At 34.8% G+C, this 14,022-nt stretch overlaps 1 protein-coding gene across 1 annotated transcript in view; it reads left to right on the top strand.

Annotated features, from left to right (window-relative positions):
* SAMTOR (S-adenosylmethionine sensor upstream of mTORC1) overlaps positions 1-14,022 on the top strand; it is a 107,584-nt gene that overhangs the window by 81,629 nt on the left and 11,933 nt on the right. The window contains exon 4 of the mRNA XM_019714252.2: positions 8,565-8,679. Within this exon, the coding sequence (XP_019569811.1) occupies positions 8,565-8,679 (115 nt within the window). The remainder of the gene's footprint in view (positions 1-8,564; positions 8,680-14,022) is intronic.

Genomic DNA, 14,022 nt, shown 5'->3' on the forward strand with positions numbered 1-14,022 from the left:
AATAGGAAAATATAACAGTGTTTAATTTGTATGTGCCTAATAGTATAGCTTCAATATATATAAAGCAAAAACTGACAGACAAATCTACAGTTGTTTTGGGGAGAATGGTTTTATATTTCAAATACTATAGTTAGATAAATTTCAAAACTCTTAAGAGAAATTTTAAGAGTAGTACAACCCATACACTTATATTCATAACCTAAGATTCATTCATAGTTAACATTTTGCTATTTTTTTCTTATCTTGATGTGTGTATGTGTAAATATATGCATACATGCATGCACATTTTTTTTTGTTTCTTTTCTGTACCATTTGAGTTACTTCAACCATAGATACTTTAGCATGTATCACCAAAGATTGAGGACATTTGCCTACATGGCCACAATCTATCATGACACTCAGAAAATTTAATATTGATATGGTTACATAATACACAGTTCTTATGCAGATTTTCCAGATTGCCACAATAATGTCCTTTACAACTGTGGGTTAGTTGTTTGATCCAAGATCCAATCAAAGATTACATATTGTATTTAGTTGAATATCTCTTAGGCTTCATTAATCCAGAAAATTCCCTGTGATTAAATTCGTGTTAAACATTTTTGATAGGCACGTAGGTGATATCATGTTCTCAGTATATGACTAAGAGGGCACATGCCAATTTGTTCCATTATGGGTGATAATTAAATTTGATTATTTGATTAAAGTGTCCGCCATATTTCTCCATCGTAAAGGCACTTTTTTAGTCTCCAATCTGTGGGGTTATATGAAGACTAAGTGAATTTCCCGTTCCTTGAGTTTTCACCTGTGGCTTTAGTATCCATTAATGGTTTTGCCTGAATTGGGGGAAGGGAGGTTGTTTGTTTGTTTTGTCTTATTTACTATAGTCTTTGGAATTTTTTTTTAAATTATTTCTACCTTGCTTAAAAATTCTTCTGTGAAGAACTTTCCCATTTTTCTCTCTTTAAGTACCTATAGACTCATAGATTTTTTTTAAATTCAATTTGTTAAAAATCATTCCTATCATTATGCCGAAAACATTCCAGATTAGTCCAGTGGAAACTCCTGTAAACTACCTCCTTTGACCTTTTGATAAACTTCCATTAGTTTTGTAGCATTACCCTACTTTCTTGTACAAAAGTGTGACAATTAAGTTCGCAAACTTGTTTCAACAATGTTGCTAACTGTTTTTGATATCAGAGGGATTATTCATTACGAATTTGTACCAACTGGACAAATAGTTAACCAAGTTTACTATTTGGAAGTGCTGAAAAGCCTACATGAAAAAGTTAAGATGACCTTAACTTTTCATCAACAATTCCTGGCTCTTGCATCAGGACAATGCACCAGCTCCCACAGCACTGTCTGTGATGGATTTTTTTAGCCAGTAAACAAATAACTGTATTGGAACACCCTCCCTACTCACCTGATCTGGTCCCCCAGTGACTTCTTTCATTACCCAAAGATAAAGGAAATATTGAAAGGAAGACATCTGGATGACATTCAGGACATCAAGGGTAATACGACAACAACAACTCTGATGACCATTCCAGGAAAAGATTTCCAAAATTGCTTTGAAGGGTGGACTAGGCGCTAGTGTTAATGCATAGCTTCCCAGGGGGAGTACTTTGAAGGTGACCATAGTGATATTGGTATGTAGCTCTTTTTCTAGGATGAGTTCGCGAACTTAATTGTCCGACCTCGTACAACAAGATTATCCAGGCTCATCTTGTGCTTTCTCTGCTTCAACCCTGGAATAAGCCAAATTCTGGCATTACTTATGCTCATTGCTACTGGAGTGTCATTGCTAGTACACCCTTTCATATGAAACCTCTAATTCCAGTCCATCGCTAAAGGGTTCTTTCACTCCTTTCCCCCATTCTGAATTTGTATCTCCCAGCAACTTTAGTTTATTTCCCCATTTGCTCAGCACTTCAATACAAGCAAAATAAATTCTAAACAGCTGCACCATAATCTCAACAACATACTATTAAGCAAAGTTCAGGATTTCTTTGCAGTTCTCTTTTTGTCCTTAAAATATCACCCATTTAGATTATTATAGTCAGCACACTATGTTTAGAAGTTACCAGTTTTTTTCCTTCTCTTAATATACTCATATAGCTAGGTTCATTAGTTTTTCTTATTGTTTTGTGGGTATTTTTTTTCCCATTTCTGTGATTTAATTTTATTTTTTGAATACGTAAGGTTAACTTTCAAAAGTCAAAAATATAACGAATTGTGCACTCAGACGTCCCATCGCTTCCTTAAAACATCCACCTCATTTCCAAGTCCTCTGAGGTTGTATTAATAACTCTTTGTATTTATCCTTCTTGAGTTTCTTTTTGCAAAAATGAAAAATACCATTTCAAATCTATTTATAGAGATCTTCCTTTTATTCTTCTTTAAAAACAAATTGCAATATTTTTAATGCACCCCAAAAATTGAGAGAGCAAGCATTCAAAAAGTAAGACTATACAGTATTTGAATCACATGATTAACAAACTTGGCCTGATGGTCATATATAGAATAGTGTACCCAAAAACTACCAAGTGATATTCATTTCAACCATATATGCAACATTTATAAAAGATGTTTTATAAAAATTTATAAATTTTAAAAATTATATTACATTTTTAATTTGTTACATTAAATTTATAAATAATTAGAAAGCAGATGTCAACAAGATTAAAATGGTTGAAATTATGCAGAGTATATTCTTTAATGACAATACTATTAAACTAAAAATTGATAGCAAAAAGACAATCAGGTGATTCCCAAAGGTTTAGAAATTAGTAAATAACCCTCTAAAAAAAAATACATGAGCTGAAGAACTTATAATGAAAGTTAGAAAATATTTCAGCTAAATAATAAAAATATTTCCTTGTGAAAAAACACTTCATCAAAAAATGTTAGTGCCCGCCTCACGGAGCAGCAGGTCTCCCGACCCCAGCCGCTGGGAGACTCTGGTGGCCGCTGCTGTGCGGCCTGCATAGCCTCTCGTGTTTTCAAGACGATGGGCTGTGGCCGCCGTGAGGGCACCGGCTCCTGTGGGCCTCCATCTGGGCCCTCGGCGGCGCTGCCGTCGTGGCTGCTGCTCGTGGAGCCCACGCAGGACCGGCGGCTGACCATGTCGCACAGAGCGGCTTAGAAGGTAAAGGAGCAGTTCACTTTGAAACCGCAACGTTGAAACATTAAAAACCAAGGGAAAGGCAGTGGCTCTCTGCTAGATGTGGTTGAAAATAATCTAAATCCTGACAGTTTTGCTGCAATGGGAGGGACCTTCGCTTTGCTCTACCTGTCACCTCATCTTTGAAAAGCACATATGTGAGAAGTTAGAAGCAATCACTGATGAGAATGGCATGCATATCTGGCGTTCAGGCTAACAGACATATCCCAGTTGGGTTGCCAGATCTATTTAACCGTCTCTGGACAGTGTGACTGTCCAAGGTACATGATGCTACGGCCAATGCATACAAGCCATTGATATGGGCAAGAACTCCTAAGCCAGAGTAAATAGGAATATTTTCACAAAATTTTACTTGTTTTTATAATTATTATTTCCTAATTAATTGAAAACATGGATGAATGGATTTACTGTTAATGACTAGCTTTACTACTTTAATTCTCATTGTGTAACTACTGAATTTTGTAGGTCTGAAAGTATGTGCAGTCTTTATTTTGGTTAAGTTATAAAAAGCAATCAAATATTAGAAAATAGTTACTATGATAAAGTGTTAGATATTTTACCTTGTTTCTTTAGCAACTGTAGCAAAATGTTTCACCTAACTCATGCCTATTTGTATATAAGGTAGGTTAAAAAGGGCAATAGTATATCCCTGTTAGATGTGGGTGAAGGCAGAGATCCAGAATGGCTTTTCTAGGGCCATACAATGAATTAGAAAATCTGTAATAGAACATACATCTTGTTACTACAAATTGTATGTTCATATTTAAACTGGAGAAATTATGAATATTTTATTTATAATAGTAATTAAATGTGAAAGTATGGAAAAAACTGCTTCACAAACTGCTTAATTTCAGACAGTTATTACCTCATAAATAAGTATTTCAAAATTTTGATTCAGTGAAAAGTATAACAGGTAATATAACACTGTCAAAGAAGTTTGGTCTCAGTTCTGGCTAAACTGGAAAATAAACTGAAAATAATGTTTCAAAAATGCTTTATAGTAAAACGTGTGGATATGGACTAAAGCATCACTTAGAGGGAAATTTATAGTTTAAATGAATATATTATATAAAAAAGAAAAGCTGAAAACTAATGAAGTAAGAATATCTCAAAAAAAAATAAACCAACCAATAAGTACCCCCCCAAAAAAAAAGTGAAAAGGAAATAATGAAGATACAAGAAGAAAGAAAAGATCAACAGAGATAAAAGTTGGAATTTTGTAAACACCGTGTTAAAGCTTAAAATCTCTGAGGCAGATCACAAAAAGAAAAAGTTGTAAGTCAATTTCAGGATTTAAAAGGGGAATGGAACTATACATATTGAAGACGTTTAAAAGATAACAATATAATGAATAATACTGTGTTCATAAATTTGACAGAATAACATAATCATTAAAGAACTTATATCAGTGGTTTAAAATCTTCTCAAACATTAAACTCCAGGGGGGCGGCCCAGTGGCTCAGGCGGTTAAAGCTCCATATTCCTAACTCCGAAGGCTGCCAGTTCGATTCCCACATTGGCCAGTGGGCTCTCAACCACAACGTGGCCAGTTCAATTCCTCAAGTCCCGTAAGGGATGGTGGGCAGCGCCCCCTGCAACTAAGATTGAACAGGGCACCTTGAGCTGAGCTGCCTCCCCGATGGCTCAGTTGTTAGTTGGAGCCCCGGCTCTCAACCACAAGGTTGCCAGTTCAATTCCTCGAGTCCCGCAAGGGATGGTGGGCAGTGTCCCCTGCAACTAAAATTGAACACGGCACCTTAAGCTGAGCTGCCGCTGAGTTCCCGAATGGCTCGGTTGGAGTGCATCCTCTCAACAACAAGGTTGCCTGTTCGACTCCCGCAAGGGATGGTGGGCTGTGCCCCCTGCAACTAGCAACGGCAACTGGACCTGGAGCTGAGCTGCACCCTCCACAACTAAGATTGAAAGGACAACAACTTGACTTGGAAAAAAGGCCTGGAAGTACACACTGTTCCCCAATAAAGTACTTCCCCAATAGGTGTTCCCCTTCCCCAATAAAATCTTTAAAAAAAAAAAAAATAGAATAAAACTCCAGGCCCAAATGACTTCACCAGCAAGTTGTAGTAAACATTCGAGAAAAAATGAATTCTATTCTTACACAAACTCTTTGAAAATAGAATAAAGGAAGTCTCCCACACACATCTTAGGAGTCTAGCATAACCTTGATACTAAAAGACTCTCTAGACAGTACAGAAAGGGGGACTTATAGTGTGGTCTCTCTCGTGAATGAACACAAAAATACTAAAATGTATATATATATATATATATATATATAGTCAGTCCTCATTCACAAATCATATCTGCAAATTAACCTACTCATTAAAATGTTTTTGTAAGTCCAGTATCAGTACTCAGTGGCATTTCAGAGTCATTTGTGGACATGCGCAAAGTGTTAAAAAATTTGAGTCATCTTACGTACACATTCCCTGAAGTTGAACAAAACAAGCTCTGTCTTCTTATTTCACCTTTCATGTAGTGCTTTATTTCATGTATTGCTTTTTATTTATTTCATGTATTGCTTTACGTCAAGATTATGTTCTGAGAACTACGTTGTTAGGTTATTTCCTTATTGTGAAAACATCACTCAGTGTACTTACACAAATCTAGATGGGATGGCCTACTAGATACCTCGGGTATAGCCCATTGCTGCTAAGCTACAGGCTTTTACAGTATGTTACTGTACAAAACAGCATGAGATTAAATCAAGCACAAGAGGAAATGATGCAGTCAAGAGACATGGTAAGCATGCAGTATGATAAGGCTGATGATCCATAAGGCTGGTGCCGGCTGCTACCAACGCAGACTTCATATAAGTAGAAAGGTTTCACTCTATAATGATGAAAAGTATAGTAGAGTGAATCCATAAATGAGCACCAGCCATTTATTATTATCATGTATTGTGCACTGTACATAGTTGCATGTGCTATACTTTATACAACTGTCAGTGCAGTTTGTTTACACCAGCATCACCACAAGCATCATGAGCAATTTATTGCTACACTGTGACATCAGTAGGTGATAGGAATCTTTCAGCTCCATTATAATCTTATGGAACCACCCTCATATATAATCCAAACTTTGACTGAAATGTCATAATCCAGACAGAGTGTGACTGTATAAGGAAATGTCCTTTTATTCAGTCTATTTAGTGTCACAGTTTTTGCATTTTTGTGCTTTTTGTTTATGATTTTAGTTTTAAAGTGGCCCCCATGCATCCTGTTGAAGTTCTGTCTAGTGTATCTAAGCACAACAAAGCTGTATCAATAAATGCCTTACAGAGAAAATACCTGTGTTAGATAAGTTTCCTTTAGGCATAAGTTACAGTGGTTTTGGCTGTGAGTTGTGTTAACGCATTATAATATATATTAAATAAGGTGTCTTTAAACAGAAACACACATAAATCCAAGTTATATGTTGACCTGTTGACAAAAATGTTGTGCCAGAGGCCTAAGCCTGTGTTTCCCTTAGCAACTATATGGTTCAGTATTTGTGGTGACTTTATATACCATAAGTACCACAAATAATAAGAATTGACTACATATGCATATATAAAATAAATATAAAAAGAATAATATATCAAAACCAGTTAGGTCCTTCCCAATAATGAACGGTTAGTTTAATACTACAAAATTAATGAGTATACTGAACAATATAAACAGATTAAAGTCATATCTGAATAGCTGATAGAATGCATCCGATAAAATCTAACATAGATTTGTGTTAAAAATAAATTTTTTTTAAAGCACTGGCAAAGTGTAAAAGGAGTTTCTTAAACTTTAGCAAGGGTAGTATACAAAACCTACAACAGTCACTATATTTAATGATGAAACACTGGAACATTCCCTCTGAGACTAGCAAAATAGCAGTGCCTGCTAGTATTTCTGTTTAACATTGTATTTAAAAGTCTTGGACAAAGCAGTGAGGCAAAGTAACAGGTGGAAACATGGATGGGTGGATAGATAGGAAAGAAACACAAATGTCATTTTTCATGGATTATATAATTATATACCTAGATGAGAATACCCAAAATAATATACAGATAAGCAATTGAGATAACAGGAACTTAGTAGAGTTGCTGGATATGAAATCAATATACAAAAATCCGTTGCATTTCTGTAACCAAAAAAAGAAAAAATGAAATTTTTTAACAAAGTTTATCCATGGGGAAAGCAATAATGGCATGAAAAATGACATACGAAATAAAAATCCAACAAAACATGTGAGACTGTGTAAGAGAAAATGAAAAAGTTATTGGGATACGATGAAAAAACCTAAATAGATGGACAACTGTACCTGCCTTTTTGACTTCAAGGAACCAAGATTCTGTTTGTACCCACTTGTTTCCCTACATTTTCTTTTCTTTATTTTCCCAGTATCTACTCATAATTTTTTTAAAGAAAATTAACATCAGTGAAAATGGCATATGTCTGAAGTTGATTCTTATTATTGCTACATTGTCTGAACATTAGGTTTACAGGCTTCAGACCAACAAAATCCACTGTTTTCCTTCATCCTTGTTGCTAGAGCCGTATTAGTTGCATTTGACCAACTTTAAAATACGGTCATTTCTGGTTTTGTTTACCTTAATTTTTCCCTACTGTTTTTGGACATGAGGAAAGCTCTTAAATAAAAATAAAACAAAAATTTTTCATAAATTAAAAAGTACTATTTATGCTATTCTCTTTGGCCTTTTTAAATCATTGAGACATACTCAAGTTTAAGTACAAAAACATTGTTTTATGGACTACATAGACTTGATTTGTTAGTGGATTTTTCATCTGCAAAGACAGTTTTCAAAATATGGTCTGGGGATCTGAGATCCTTCAAGGGTTTTTAAGGGGGAAAAGTTTATTTTCACAGTAATACGAAGATGTCTTCTTTACTTTGATTTTTTTCATGAGTGTAGTTTTCTAGAAACTATATGGTATATAATGTTGGAACAGCTTGAACACTAACACAGATATAAAAATCCATCAGTCTTCTATTCAGCCAGACATTAAAGAGACTTCAAAAAACATAAAAGCATGCCTCACTTTTTACTCTTTCTAATCTAGATTTTTCATTAAAAATATATAATTTACATTAACATATACAATAGGTTTATTGATTTATAAATGAATTTATAAGTATATTTTAAATTATTCAGTTTTAATTTCAAATACTGTATTTGAGAGATAATCCTCATAAATGAAAGCTTTTTAAGGCCTCAGTTATTTTTAAATGTGTTAAAGGAATCCTGAGACCAAAAAGTTAGCGAGCCTAAAATCTGTATGACCTTTTTTATTCTCAAATGTTTGATTTTTTTTCTTATAGTTGATTTTCATTTTGCCATTTATAAAACAAAATAATCTGTTTTTAGGTTACTACAAACCTCAGGAAAGATCAGATTACTTGATGTTGGCAGCTGCTTTAACCCATTTCTGAAGTTTGAAGAATTTCTCACTGTCGGCATAGACATTGTACCTGCTGTAGAGGTATGTCTGCATAGTTCTGTTTTGTTTGGAGATTTGACTGTTTTACACATAAATTTACAAAGGAAAAGCACTGTCTGCACATTCCTGAAATAGCAAATACATTTACTGTGTACAAGTTGATAAGAGATTATTTCTATTCAAAACTAAATATATATTGCATGAAAATTTTTGAGCATTTAGTTAACCAGTAATAACTTGAGTAGTACCATATGTGTCTTTATCGTTTTTGTTTCTGTTCCCTGTTTATCATCTTTTGTTTCAATCAAGAAACTTTAGTAGATTGCAGAGATTTGGGGGCCTTCTGTTTGGTTTATTTTTTTAATGCATCTCTTTCTGAAATATAGTGTGATATAGAGCCATTATGGAGCAATAGAAAGAGCAAGGGCTTTGGACTCAGCCAAAACTTTATTAAATCTCGGCTATTTGTATTTAGTAGATGAAACTCCTTACCTTTACATAGAATGTTTCCTCTACTTTTAAAATTAGATTTTTTTTCTTGATATAAATTTATAATGATTGCCATTTTACTTTTGATAACACCAGGCACAAAAAAAAAAATACAAATTGCATTTTTATTGTCATAAAGATAATAATATGTGTTATAAATTCTTTGGGTAGGGACTTTTTTCCCCCACACTGCTATATTCCCAGCACCTAGAAGCATGCCTGGTGTATTAAATAGTTATTAAGTGCTTTTTGAATAAAAGAATGTAGACTTGCTTTCAACCTAGGTTTGAATCTCTGAGCCTCAGTTTTTTCATCTGTATAATGAGGTTGGTAATGGACCATACTTCATAAGATTGTTGCAATGTTTACCTGAGAAAAAGTATTTAAAGTACCCTGTTAGATAGTAAGTGTTAAAGAAATGTTTGCTGTTATTACTGAAATGTTCCTACATGGAGATTCAACTTTTATATGAATCTTTTCTTTAATTTTGATGAGCATGACTGTCTAAATTAAATATGTATGAGTAACATTGAGGAACCAGAAAACATTAAAACCATTATTATTACATCTACTTCCTAAAGATGGACAAATGTTTGCTTTATGGTAAAACAGCTGTTCTTACTTATCATTGCAGAGAATTCCTCTGCCATCGGGAATTATAGTTTAAAGTGCAAGTGTTGCTCTGCTGAGACATGATGACTATTTGATCTAAATCTCAGACTTAAATATTATTCTTAAAATATTTAATTTGTTTAAAGATTAGGACTATATATAAACTTTCAACTGTAAAGTCATTAGGGAAGGCAAAACAACTACTATAGTAATTTAGTAGTAGAATCAGATGTTCACAGTTCCAGAACCTTATAATTAAAACAAAGGGAAGAGACGTATACTTCCAGCCAAGATGGAGTAACGGACCAGATTGATCCTCTTTCCCCCTGCCTGAAGCAACAAAAAAGTGAACAAAATATTTAAAATAATTTACAAGGCACTGGACATCAGGTAATAAAAGACAATGATCCACAAGAGAATGTAAACTAATGAGATGAGCCCAATTGCACCAGTATATAGCCTTCAGAGAGTTTCCAGGATATGACACAAAGAGAATATCCTAAGCCCAGCTGATTCCCTGAGTTGTGGAGGCAGAGCTGAGAATCCTGGGAGACCAAGACAGTTGGGGTTCCTAGGACAGGATACCAAAGATATGAGAGCTGCACAGAGGGAAAACTCCAGAGGTCTCCGGAGTCGTTCTTGAGTACACAGCTGAGTGCTGGTCAATACAGGTATGGAGGAAAACTCCATGAGACTGAAGGAAGCACCACCTAGAAGAACCAGAGGTTATAGTGCTTGGCACTCATACAGGCTGGAAATAGTACCTGTTCCCACCAGCCACACTGGAAACCTGAAGAATCCCTGCACATTTGATAAAATACAGAGAAGAGCATTGCCTTACTCGTAATTAGAGAGTAATTAGCCTGACAGTGAAAACTGCTCCATTCCCACCTAACAAATCTTAAAAGCAAGACCCAAAAAGATCAAACTGTCTTAAGGTAACTTAACTACATCCCAGAACAAAGCTGAAGAATATTTAGAGCAATGCAAAGCCATCCAGCACCCAACAAGGTAAATTCACCATGTCTAGCATCCAATAAAGAAGTAACCAGCCATGTAAAGAAGCAAGAATATAGGACCCACAGCAAGGAGGTAAATCAGCCAACAGAAACCAACCCTGAACTGACATAGATGTTAAAATTAGAAAACAAGGACATTAAGATAAAGGCATTATGAATATACTCCATATGTACAAGAAGTTAAGTAGATACATGGAAGATATTTTAAAATATGTAAATCTAACTTCTAGAGATGGATTACTGCAATGTATGATAAGATGGAATTGATGGTACATTAAATATTGCAGAAGAAAAGTTAAATAGAAGATATGGCAATAGAAGCTACCCAAAATTAGACACAGAAAAGATTTTTTTTCAAATGGAAGAGCATCAGCAAGCAGTAAGACAATTTCAAGTGGCCAAATATAAGCATAATTGGTGTTGCCCCCCAAAAGGGGAGGAGATTTAAAGAATTAATTTTCCAAATTTAATAAAAGCTATAAATCTACAAATCCAAGAAGCTCAACAAATCCCAAGCATACACAGAAGAAGGAGGAGAAGAAAAGAGGAAGGAAGAGGAAGCAAGAAGGAGGAAGAGAGGGAGGAAAAGAAAAGGAAAGGAAGGAGGGAGGGAGGAAGAGAATTACACCAAGGAACATGGTAACGAAACTTCCCACCCACCCCACCAAAAAAAAAAACAGTGATGAAAGTCTTAAAAGCAGCCAGAAATTAAAAGAAAGACATGTTAATGTACTGAAATATAAAAATTTGTCACCTAGAATCCCATACCCAGCAAAAATTTCTTTCAGAAATGAAGGCAAAATAAATATTTTTTTTCAAACATGCAAAAGCTGAAAGTTCAAAATCAGCAAATTTGCATTATAAGAAATGTTACGTAAGAAGTGTTTCAGCCAGGTGGAGATACAGATCAGCAGAAAATAATGAAGAATACAGGAAGTGATAACTTCATAGGTGTGAAAAACATAAGTTTTTTTTCATTATTATTTAAACTCTTTAAAAGATAAATGACCGTTGTTATGGGTTGAATTGTGTCCCCCAAAACATGTAAGAGTCATAACCACCATTATGTGACTTTATTTAGATAATTAGGGTGGGCCCTAATTCAATATGACTGTATGTCCTTATAAAAAGAAATTTTGTCATATAAACACATGCACAGGAAGAATGTCATGTGAAGATGAAGGCAGTGGGCAATCAACAAGCCAAGGAAAACCAAAGATTGCAGGCAAATAAGCTCAGAGAAAGGCATGGAACAGGTTGGTTGATCACTGACTTCTAGCCTCTACAACTGTGACGTAATACATTTCTGTTGATTAAGGCACCCAATTTCTGGTATTTTGTTATGGCAGCCCTAGCAAACTAATACAACCATTTAAACAGAAGTAATGTAGAGTGGGGTTTATAATGTATGTAAAATTCAAAGGAATGACAACAATAGCACAAAGAATGAGAAGAGAGAAATGGAAATACACTATTTTAAGGTTCTTACATATGCATGAAGTGGTGAAATATTTGAAGATAGACTATGATGCATTAAAGATGTATAGTATAAATCCTAAAGCAACCACTAAAATGACAGTTATAGCTAATAAGCCAACAAAGGAGATAAAATGGGATCATAAATTCAATTAATCCCAAAAATAGCAAAAAAGGTGAACAAACAGAAAATAAAAAGCAAGATTATAGATTTAAACCTAAGTACAGTGGTACCTCAGTTTTCTAACGTAATCCGTTCTGGAAGACCATTTGAGTTCTGAAACGTTCGAAAACAGCCGACAGCTAGGCCTCAGGATCTTGCACTCAGTGGAAGCTATGTGACATGTTCAATTTCTGAGGCGTGTTTGAAAAATGAAGCATTTACTTCCGGGTTTATGGCATTCGTAAAAAGTTCATCAACAGATACGTTCAAAAACTGAGGTACTGCTGTATATTAATAATCACCTTAAATAGCTATGGCCTAAATTCCCCAATTAAAAAGCACAGATTGTCAGATTGGATAAAAAGGCAACACGCAAATATGACGTCTGACAGTTAAGTTCATGAACTTGTTGCAACGATGTTGCTAACATTTTTTGATATCAGAGGGATTATTCATTGTGAATTTGTACCAACTGGACAAACAGTTAACCAAGTTTACTATTTGGAAGTGCTGAAAAGCCTGCATGAGAAACATAGACCACCTGAACTTTTCCCCAGCAATTCATGGCTCTTGCATCACAACAATGCACCACCTCACACAGCACTGTCTGTGATGGAGTTTTTAGCCTGTAAACAGATAACTGTGTTGGAATACCTTCCCTACTCACCTGATCTGACCCCCATTGACTTCTTTCTTTACCTGAAGATAAAGGAAATATTGAAGACATTTGGATGACATTCAGAAATCAAGGGTAATACGACAACAGCTCTGATGGCCATTCTACAAAAAGAGTTCCAAAATTGCTTTGAAGGGTCGACTAGGCACTGGCATTGGTGCATAGCTTCCCAAGGGGAGTTCTTCGTAGTTGACCATAGTGATAGCAATGAGATATGTTACACTTTTTCTAAAGGATGAGTTCGCAAACTTAATTGTCAGACCTCATATATGCTGCCTATAAGAAATTCACTTCAATTATAAACACACAAATAGATTAAAAGCAAGAGGATGGGCAAAAGAAAACTGGTGTGGCTATATTATAATCACACAAAGTGGACGTCAGAACAAAAAATATTAACAGTAGAGATGGTCATTTCGTAATGATAAAAGGGTTAATTCATCAAGAGTGCAAATCAATCCTAAACATTAATGCACCTAATAACAGAGCTTTAAAATATATACACCTAAAATTGATAAAATAACAAAGAGAAATAGACATTTATAAAATTGTAGTTGGAGATTTCAGTACCCATTTCTCAACAATTAGATAACATCCGTCAAAAAAGAACTCACCAAGAAAATTGGACTACAGTGTGGAATGAAGATTTATAAAAACATACAATATCAACATGCCTAAGATGTCAATAAAGTAGTACCTTGGAGAAATGTTTCAGTACTGAACGCCTTTATCCAATAATAACAAAGGTCTCAAAACAATGAGATCAACTTTCCAACTAGAAAACAAAAAGCACACTAAATCTAAAGGACAAGAAGGAAACTAATAGAGATCAGAGTGGAAATCTGATTTAAATGAAATAGAAAAGTTTCAGGAAAAAAGGGCAAATTAAGAGTGACGTTAGCATTATGATGGTGTGAGAAAACCTCTCACCCTAAAGATACACTAGGTTG

Source organism: Rhinolophus sinicus, linkage group LG11 (genome assembly GCF_036562045.2).
Source record: "Rhinolophus sinicus isolate RSC01 linkage group LG11, ASM3656204v1, whole genome shotgun sequence".
NCBI classification, from domain to species: Eukaryota; Metazoa; Chordata; class Mammalia; order Chiroptera; family Rhinolophidae; genus Rhinolophus; species Rhinolophus sinicus.